Source organism: Simochromis diagramma, unplaced genomic scaffold (assembly GCF_900408965.1).
Source record: "Simochromis diagramma unplaced genomic scaffold, fSimDia1.1 OVJJ01000361.1, whole genome shotgun sequence".
Lineage (NCBI taxonomy): Eukaryota > Metazoa > Chordata > Actinopteri > Cichliformes > Cichlidae > Simochromis > Simochromis diagramma.
In genome coordinates, this window is record NW_024386860.1 from 14,448,923 (window position 1) to 14,459,290 (window position 10,368).

The 10,368-nt window shown below is 42.4% G+C and overlaps 1 protein-coding gene across 1 annotated transcript in view; it reads left to right on the top strand.

Moving 5' to 3' along the window:
* LOC120732849 overlaps positions 1-9,520 on the top strand; it is a 77,388-nt gene extending 67,868 nt beyond the window's left edge. The window contains exons 20-24 of the mRNA XM_040030715.1: positions 508-652; positions 827-859; positions 2,306-2,349; positions 2,466-2,718; positions 9,098-9,520. Coding sequence (XP_039886649.1) covers positions 508-652; positions 827-859; positions 2,306-2,349; positions 2,466-2,718; positions 9,098-9,351 — 729 coding nt within the window. The 3' untranslated portion in view covers positions 9,352-9,520. The remainder of the gene's footprint in view (positions 1-507; positions 653-826; positions 860-2,305; positions 2,350-2,465; positions 2,719-9,097) is intronic.
* The last annotated feature ends 848 nt before the right edge of the window (positions 9,521-10,368 follow it).

Genomic DNA, 10,368 nt, shown 5'->3' on the forward strand with positions numbered 1-10,368 from the left:
TATTGTGTGACAGTGCATTTCAGGCTACTTTACAGTGTAACACAAAAGTAATGTGATGAATAATGAATTACTTTTCCTGGGAGTAATTAAGTAACATGTTGAATTACTTTTAGGAATTAAGTTCTGCATAATATATGTAATAATTACTTTTTTTTGTAATGACCCAATGATCACAACAAAGATGCTAAATAACTCTAACATGACAAACATTTGGCCACACAACATGCAAATAATTGGCACATGTGTCTTTGACATCATGAAGAGCTCTGGCACAGAGGATTTCCTCTGCCTGAGTGTGATTACTGAAGCCTACATGCTGCATGGGGTCAGCTGCACAGATGGACAGTATCCTGGACTGGAGAGAGCAGAACCACAGTTGGAGCATAAAGGTCTGACACTGTCATGTAGCCTGAACAAGGAACAGTGGAAATCTCTTTTATGGTAGTTTAAATGAATCAACACCCCCTAATTATACTAATTGTCCGATTTGTTTTTTTCCGTTCACAGGAGTTAACCCTCAGATACAATAGGCAAAACTTCTATGAGGTGTACGTTAAGAATCCAGGCAGTGAACTCATACTTACACTCCTGCACACTGAACCACTTGTTGGTGAACCTGATGACCCACTGTGGACCTGTGAAATTCGAAAAGGTCAGTGGATATTAAGCAATATCAACTATGGAAGTAAGACATGAAATGAAACAAAGGAAAATGAGTTATATTCCATTTTATGACACTAAGTTGAAAAGTGTGTGTAGAAGTTTGATGTATGTGCTTACCTTCCAATTAAACTATAATATGATTTTTTTTCATTTCCTTTGACAGAAGATGACCATCCAGAGTCTGGTTATGTCAAAGGTAAAAAATTACACGTAAAAAAGTACCATGAATTACCTGCTGGAGGCATCCACTTCAATTATGAACTGAAGAGAAGGGTCAACCTAGAACGTGCCAGAATGGGAGCCAAAGCAAACAATGTTTAGATGGTCAGAAGCATGCTGTGCAGAGGTGCTCCACTGTAAAAGTTTCTTGGGAGAAGTTCGGCAGGTTAGCGGGGAAATAGTCCCTGATGAAATCAATGAAATGCCCAGAAAATTCTGGAGTATTTTCCTGGTGGTGAGAACTGGCAAGTTCATCATCGCATGAATCATTATCTTGGCTGGATCAACTCTTATGTGACCTTTCTTAAAAAGGAACCCAGCGAATGAACCAGAATAAATGTGAAATTCACATTTCTCCCTCTTGGCTAACAAACGGTTTTCTAAGAGTCTTTGTAATACCTGATGGATATGATGTGTGTGGTTGGCTCGGGTTTAGACAGCATGTCATCCACATACATTAAGATGAAGTGCTTAAGGTAGTCCTGGATTAAACAGAGCTTGGAAGACTGTCAGGTCTTGGTGGGTAATTTGATTTAAACCTCTGTAGTTTATGCAGAGACAAAGCATCTTTATAGACTCTGTGAGTTCTGATTCAACCCGCTGAGACCGATTTAGGCAATTTACAGTGAAACTCTGAATTTATGACAATGAATCCTACAAAATGTTTTTGACATCATATAATCACTGAATCTCATTCTGTGAACAGGTTTGTGTAGATGAGTTTTATTTAAACAGTTACTGCTGCATCATCTTACAGTAAATGTTCCAGGCACTTAAACCTACACAGTAACACAGGTGTGAACAGGAACAAAGGAAGAAATTACAAACAGAAAGCCACACGAGGAACTAACCTTAAAAAAATTAAACCTGCTTAACGTTAGGAAGTGTTAAAGTTGCAAGGAAGATCAAAAATTTATGTTTTTGAAACTTTTGGATCAATATTTACACAATAAAATATATTTTATAAATTTGGCCTTTTCTCTTCTTGGTGTTCTTAATGTTTAGTCTTTTGTTAAGAAAAGTAGAGGGGATTTGATGGTTATTTTTGTGTTCATAAGATATTATGTATTTTGATAAGTACATGTAGTGTTATGATGAGCTATAGAAACATCTACAGCAAACACTGGGCCAGGGTTTGGATCTGAGCCTGAAGACGATGATGCACCGAAGTGTTCACACTGATGGGACTCCTCATGTCCCACTCATCTCTCTGTGAACTCAGTATCTGTTGAGTCACATCATGTTTGACACATCTTCACTTCAGACCCTCTTCTGAGTGTCAGCAACGTTTCTCTTACTTTATGTCCTGGCTTTTTGATCACAGAGCAGTCGATTACAGATTCATTTGCTTCGTTATTTTGTGACAAAGAAAAACATTCATTAGTGAGAATATTTCTTTTTAATTTCTTTCTTCCTTCCTCAGAGAAATACTATGTGGATGAAGATCTCGCTGCACAGATGCAGAAAGTAAGTTTAAAATATCAGTAAATTAAAAACAGTCCTAATTCAATTGTATTAATCTGTTATCCACAAATAAAATCATTTCCAAATCATGTCACTTTGTCCGTTTTAAATTTTGTCAGGCATTAACAGTCCAATCAGACAGAGAGAAGCTTGTGGGAATGTTGAAAGATCTGAAAAAGGAGGAGCTTGAAAAGTTCAAGTGGTTCCTGCGGGACCGTGATGTTTTGGTGGAGCTCCAACCCATCCCAGAGAGCCGACTGGAGAAGACCAGCACCTGTAACCTGGTGGAGCTGATGTTGCAGACCTACACAGAAAAGTCTGTGGAGGTGACCAAGAAGGTTTTGAAGAAAATCACGTCAAGTCTACAAAAAGGTATCATCACTGTACCACGTTCACTTTGAAGATTTATTTTAGCAATCATTATTTCAAGTTGCAGGAATCCTGAACACACCGGCTGAGTGAACGCTGGCGCGTCTGGCTGCTGCGTCTGGCTGCCGCTTGTCACTGATTTATTCTCGTTTTTATTTGTTTTTATTTGTTCTACAGTTATTGATGACAACTTGAACCAAGTATTTAAAGCGTAATCCTGTTTTGACTTGCTTTCCCAATATTTCCGGTTTTTTATTGCTCGCACTCTAGCTGCCTGCTCGGTCTTTTACCCTCATCGGGCCTTTCCAACCGGCTACATTCAACGAGGGCCTGATCAAGATGTGGATCCACAGGGTGTCTGTGTGGTCCGTGCTCACCTGAACTGTTTTTTCCATCGCTCGTCACCCGGCGATAGCTTTACTTCAGTACTCTGCTACAGAACTTCTGCGACTCAGCTTTAGCCTGGCTGTCTGTCCACCTGTGGCTCTTTACCTCTATCCAGACATTCGCTATCCCGCGATAATTCACCGCAAACACCGGAAAGTTCTCCCTGTCTCTGTCCCACCCTTCCACTCATTTGAATACATCGCAATACAGGGAGTGCAGAATTATTAGGCAAATGAGTATTTTGTCCACATCATCCTCTTCATGCATGTTGTCTTACTCCAAGCTGTATAGGCTCGAAAGCCTACTACCAATTAAGCATATTAGGTGATGTGCATCTCTGTAATGAGAAGGGGTGTGGTCTAATGACATCAACACCCTATATCAGGTGTGCATAATTATTAGGCAACGTCCTTTCCTTTGGCAAAATGGGTCAAAAGAAGGACTTGACAGGCTCAGAAAAGTCAAAAATAGTGAGATATCTTGCAGAGGGATGCAGCAGTCTCAAAATTGCAAAGCTTCTGAAGCGTGATCATCGAACAATCAAGCGTTTCATTCAAAATAGTCAACAGGGTCGCAAGAAGCGTGTGGAAAAACCAAGGCGCCAAATAACTGCCCATGAACTGAGAAAAGTCAAGCGTGCAGCTGCCAAGATGCCACTTGCCACCAGTTTGGCCATATTTCAGAGCTGCAACATCACTGGAGTGCCCAAAAGCACAAGGTGTGCAATACTCAGAGACATGGCCAAGGTAAGAAAGGCTGAAAGACGACCACCACTGAACAAGACACACAAGCTGAAACGTCAAGACTGGGCCAAGAAATATCTCAAGACTGGTTTTTCTATGGTTTTATGGACTGATGAAATGAGAGTGAGTCTTGATGGGCCAGATGGATGGGCCCGTGGCTGGATTGGTAAAGGGCAGAGAGCTCCAGTCCGACTCAGACGCCAGCAAGGTGGAGGTGGAGTACTGGTTTGGGCTGGTATCATCAAAGATGAGCTTGTGGGGCCTTTTCGGGTTGAGGATGGAGTCAAGCTCAACTCCCAGTCCTACTGCCAGTTTCTGGAAGACACCTTCTTCAAGCAGTGGTACAGGAAGAAGTCTGCATCCTTCAAGAAAAACATGATTTTCATGCAGGACAATGCTCCATCACACGCGTCCAAGTACTCCACAGCATGGCTGGCAAGAAAGGGTATAAAAGAAGAAGAACTAATGACATGGCCACCTTGTTCACCTGATCTGAACCCCATTGAGAACCTGTGGTCCATCATCAAATGTGAGATTTACAAGGAGGGAAAACAGTACACCTCTCTGAACAGTGTCTGGGAGGCTGTGGTTGCTGCTGCACGCAATGTTGATGGTGAACGGATCAAAACACTGACAGAATCCATGGATGGCAGGCTTTTGAGTGTCCTTGCAAAGAAAGGTGGCTATGTTGGTCGCTGATTTGTTTTTGTTTTGTTTTTGAATGTCAGAAATGTATATTTGTGAATGTGGAGATGTTATATTGGTTTCACTGGTAAAAATAAATAATTGAAATGGGTATATATTTGTTTTTTGTTAAGTTGCCTAATAATTCTGCACAGTAATAGTCACCTGCACACACAGATATCCCCCTAAAATAGCTAAAACTAAAAACAAACTAAAAACTACTTCCAAAAACATTCAGCTTTGATATTAATGAGTTTTTTGGGTTCATTGAGAACATGGTTGTTGTTCAATAATAAAATTATTCCTCAAAAATACAACTTGCCTAATAATTCTGCACTCCCTGTACAGCTCCCTGGCCCTACTCCCGCCATTATATGCACTGTGTACCAGCCACCTAAGCCAAATAAGTATTTTTTTAAATGACTTTACTGCTCTTCTTACTCATTTCTCGGTACTTTCCCCAAATTTGATAATTGTTGGTGACTTCAGTATCCATATGAACAATGATAAAATCCCTCTTTTCAGAGATTTTACATCTTGTCTGGAAAGTTTTGGACTCCTAACATACATAAAATTTTCTACTCATTCTAAAGGTCATATCTTGGATTTGGTCTGCTGTTCTGGCGTTACCCCCACTCACTGGGAAGCCCATTTGTTTCCCCAATCTGATCATAACTTTATTTCCTTTACTGTAAATACAACAGCCTCTAAAACCTGTACTCCCTGTGACATCACATTTAGGAAAATTAGTAATATTAACCCTGCTGATCTTTCATCTGCCATTTATGACTTTCCATTTATCCACAGCTCCTCATCCCCAGATGAACTTGTTTCTCACTATAATATCAACCTCCATAACCTTCTTAACATATTTGCTCCACTTAAACACCGAACTGTCTCATTTTCCCGTTCAGCACCATGGTTTACTCTTAACATGCACAATCTCAAAGCTAAAGGTCGCCAACTGGAACGTCTGTTCAAGAAAACCAGACTTAGCATACACAAAGAAATGTATAACGATCATATCTTGTTGTATAAGGACTGCATTACTTCAGCCAAATCTGCAAACTATTCTGGTGTAATCAGTTCTAGTGAAAGTAAGTCTGGTTTCCACCCCAATCATAGTACAGAAACTGCTTTAAGAATTACTAATGACCTTCTGATGGCACCTGATTCTGGTCTTTTAACCATTCTCATCCTTCTGGATCTTAATGCGGCATTTGACACAATTTCTCATAATATCCTCAGCAAATTAGCATCCATTGGCATTAGTCACACCTCCCTTGCCTGGTTCACCTCATATCTGTCAGACCGCACTCAGTTTATCCAACTTAAATCACACTCTTCAAGTCTCTATCCTGTTTCTGCTGGTGTGCCCCAGGGTTCAGTATTAGGACCTCTTTTATTCATTATCTACATGCTCCCTCTTGGCCAAATATTCTGAAAATATAATACAATTTTTATTGTTATGCTGATGACACCCAGCTCTACATTTCCTCCAAACCTAATTCATCCCTTCCACCTACCTCCCTCTTGAACTGTCTTATGGAGATCAGATCTTGGTTCTCCTCCAATTTTCTCAAACTTAACAGTAATAAAACAGAAGTTTTACTCGTTGGCACGGCCTCTACCTTAACCAAATCTCACAGTTTCTCCATTAATATTGAAAATTCCCCCATCCTTCCTTCCCCGCAGGTAAAGAGTTTGGGTGTCATACTTGACATTACTCTCTCATTTCAGTCTCACATTAATTACATAACCTGCATACCTTCATTTACGTAACACTAACAGACTTCGTCTCTTCCTTACTCCCCATGCTGCTGCCATCCTTGTCCATAGTCTTATTACTTCCCAGATCAATTATTGCAATTCGCTCTTATTTGGTCTCCCCAATAAGTCCCTCCATAAACTTCAACTTCTTCAGAATTTTGCAGCCCAGGTCATAACTCGGACTCCCTTAAGAGACCATATCACCCCCATTCTTCAACAGCTTCACTGGTTGCCCATAGAAGCCAGGATAAACTTTAAAATATTAGTTTTCACGTTTAAGTGTATTCATAACCTTGCCCCTCCTTATCTCTGTGATCTGCTTCATATTACCACAGTTTCCCGCTCTTTCCGATCTTCATCTGCCACTCATCTTGTTGTTCCTTCTGCTTGCCTTACAACTATGGGGCACAGAGCTTTCAGTCGCTCTGCTCCTCGGCTCTGGAACTCACTTCCTTCAGCCTTAAGAAATATAGGTTCACTTATTTAAATCACAACTCAAAACCTACTTGTTTAAACTGGCTTACTCACTTTAATACACATTTTACCATCCATCCATCCATCTTCATCCGCTTTATCCGAGGCCGGGTCGCGGGGGCAGCAGCCTAAGCAAAGAGGCCCAGACCTCCCTCTCCCCAGCCACCTCCTCCAGCTTATCCGGGGGAACACCAAGGCGTTCCCAGGCCAGTCGAGAGATATAATCTCTCCAGCGTGTCCTGGGTCTGCCCCGGGGCCTCCTCCCGGTGGGACATGCCTGGAACACCTCACCCAGGAGGCGCCCAGGGGGCATCCTTGTTAGATGCCTGAACCATCTCAGCTGGCTCCTTTCGATGTGGAGCAGCAGCGGCTCTACTCTGAGCCCCTCCCGGATGGCCAAACTTCTCACCCTATCTCTAAGGGAGAGGCCAGCCACCCTTCGGAGGAAGGTCATTTCTGCCGCTTGTATCCGCGATCTCGTTCTTTCGGTCACTACCCACAGCTCGTGGCCATAGGTGAGGGTAGGGACGTAGATCGACTGGTAAATTGAGAGCTTCGCTTTTACACTCAGCTCCCTCTTCACCACGACAGACCAGTGCAGCGTCTGCATTACTGCAGCTGCAGCCCCAATCCGTCTGTCGATCTCTGGCTCCCTTCTCCCATCAGTCGCGAACAAGACCCCGAGATACTTGAACTCCTCCACTTGGGGCAGGAACTCATCCCCGACCCGGAGTGGGCACTCCACCCTTTTCCGGCTGAGAACCATGGCACATTTTACTTGCTGTCAAATTTTGGGTTTTTTTTTGTTTGTTTGTTTTGTTTTTAATTTGTTGTTTGTGGTTGTATTTTGCTGGTTTCTGTATTTTAATTTATTAGAATCTATTTTAACCTACTGTTTTATTTGATGTGTTTTTTTCTTTGTAAGGTGAACTTGGGTTTTAGAAAGGCATTTTCAAATAAAATGTATTATTCCATCCATCCATCCACTTCCGCTTATCCTTTTCAGGGTCGTGGGGGGCACTGAAGCCTATTCCAGCTGTCATAGGGCGAGAGGCGGGGTACACCTCGGACAGGTCGCCAGTCTGTCGCAGGGCTAACACACAGGGACAGACAACCATTTACACTCACATTCACTCCCGCATTCACACATATGGGCAATTTAGATTTTTCAATTAACCTATCCCCACAAAGTATTATACTAATATTAATATTATTATTATTCTGCAACACAGATGGCAAATGTTCCTGTAATCTCTTTATGCTGGTAACAAAAATGTGAATGAAGAAATAATTCAGATATAAAATAAATATCTGTTCATGGTGAAGTATGTAACTGATGTATTCTCACCATGAAGTAAACTCTCCTGCTGTCTGACCATTAGCTCCAGATATGTGTTGACACTGAGCAGTGAGTTGTTGTCTCTGCACCAAACTGCACAGCTGTGTACGGCTGATTTCCTCCAACAGAGTGATGATGGTGGTGTTGTCCTCTAATTTCATGAAGATATTCTCTCTATGTCTGTGAGTGCAGTCATGGCTGTTCAACATGAACAGGAGGGTGCTGAGTGCACGACCCTGGGGGGCTCCAGTGTGGCCCTAGAGTGGAGGAGCTGTGATTACCAGTCTGAACAGCAGCCTGTTTGACAGGAAGTCCAGTATCCAGTTGCACAATGTGTTACTGAAGACCAGAGTGACGAGTCTGCCAGTCAGCTTCACAAACAGCCTGTTGAGAGAGAGTTTGTTATATTTCAGATGTATGAAGAGAGAGTGCAGGGCAGTGAAGACGACATCATCTGTGGCTGTATTCAGCTAGACGACAGTTATTATTAAAGCTAACGCCTACTGGTAGATCAGCCCAGTAAATACTGTGTTTCTCTATTTTTACTGGTTCATTTTTTCACTTTCAGATGAAAACCAAAGAAGTGGTAAAGTACAAGGTTAGATGTTTCACATGATTTGTGTATAAAAAGAACTGCACTTTGTGTTTGGCTGTGGTGGGTTCCCTTTGGTATGACAACATTAGTGCTGAATATTGGCATCCAATAATCAGACGGTGTCAGAGAGGGGAAGAAAGAAACAGACTCAGGCAGAGGCAGACATCTGTTTGACTGGTTTGAGGGTGAAGAGGGGAAAAAAGCAGAAAGATACCGAGTTAGATTTGATTATGTAGAAAGTAAAAAGAAGCACAACAATGAATCAGTCTTTAATGTTTAACACATATCAGTGAGTTCTGTTTGGAAATAAGTAACAGAGGATGTAAGCTATGGATGGATTTAGTCTTTGATTATCAACATATGTGATGAATCTCTGCAATCTTTCCTCAGAAAACCACTTTGTGGATAAACACAGAGTGGAGCTGATCCAGAGAGTGAGCAACATCGCGCCGATTCTGGATGAGCTCCTGAAAGAAAAAGTTATCCAGCAGGAAAGTTATGACAGAATCAGAGCTCTGCAGACCTCTCAGGAAAAAATGAGGGAACTCTACAGCGGTCCTCTGAAAGCTGGCAGTGCCTCCAAAGATGTCTTCTACCAAATCCTTCAGACACACGAGAAACTCCTTCTTAATGACCTCTGCTGAAAGAACGTTTGCTGAAATCCATTTTTTTGTCACAGTCCTGAGTCGTATCGACCCAGCATTTTGAGTTCCTTATGTTTTGGGTTTTTTATGAATGATGGATTGTTCTTTATGTTCCTCTGGTGCTTTGATTTTTATTATGAATCTGTGTTTCAGTTATTCTGGTATGTTTCTGCATTATGACTAAGGTTCGGGTTGTATTTTGTTATTATTGCTGGTTTAGTTCAGCGTCTAGTCCAGGGGTGTCAAACTCCAGTCCTCGAGGGCTAGCATGCTGCTTGTTTTTGAGATATCCCTGCCCTACCTGCTGCCGATTACCTGGATCAGGTGTGCTTTGCCAATAAGAAGCTACAAGGGCAGTTTAGTTGGAAAACAAGCAGGACAGCGGCCCTCGAGGCCTGGAGTTCGACACCTGTGGTCTAGTCTGTCTTGAGTCCGTGTCCTAGTAAAGTGTGTCCTGTTTCCTGTTTTACTTTGAAGGTTCATGTTCCTGTCTTTGTCAGTGTTTCTAGCTTTGTTCCCCGTTTCATCAGGTCTTATTCCTCCCAGCTGTGTTCCCCTTCTCTCTCTAATTCTTTGATGACTCTCTCAGTGTATTTGAGTCCAGTGTTTCTTCATGTCAGTGTTGCGTCGTACCCTCACTTCCTCTATGTGTTCTGTTTGCCTGCCTGCCAGTTTAGTTGCTTTCCAGTTTAGTTAGTTCTTCGTTCTATTTGTAATCTCACAATAAAGCCGAGGGTTGTTGAGTTCACCTGTGCCTCCTGGAGTCCAGCTCCTGGGTCCAACTTTTCCTGCCTGCCTTCGCACAGACATGACAGAACGACGCGACCATAACCTAGACCCAGCGGGCTCATCCCGGGAGAGCGGTCTCGCCCGTGTCATGGGCCTAATAAAGCGGATTTCCCACACGAAGGATACTAAGGCGATGGCGATCGGATTAAACCCTATCGGAACAATCCTCGAGGGAAATCCACATCTCCGCCAATTTGGACCCTTAGAGGCTAAAGAGCCAGCATTTCC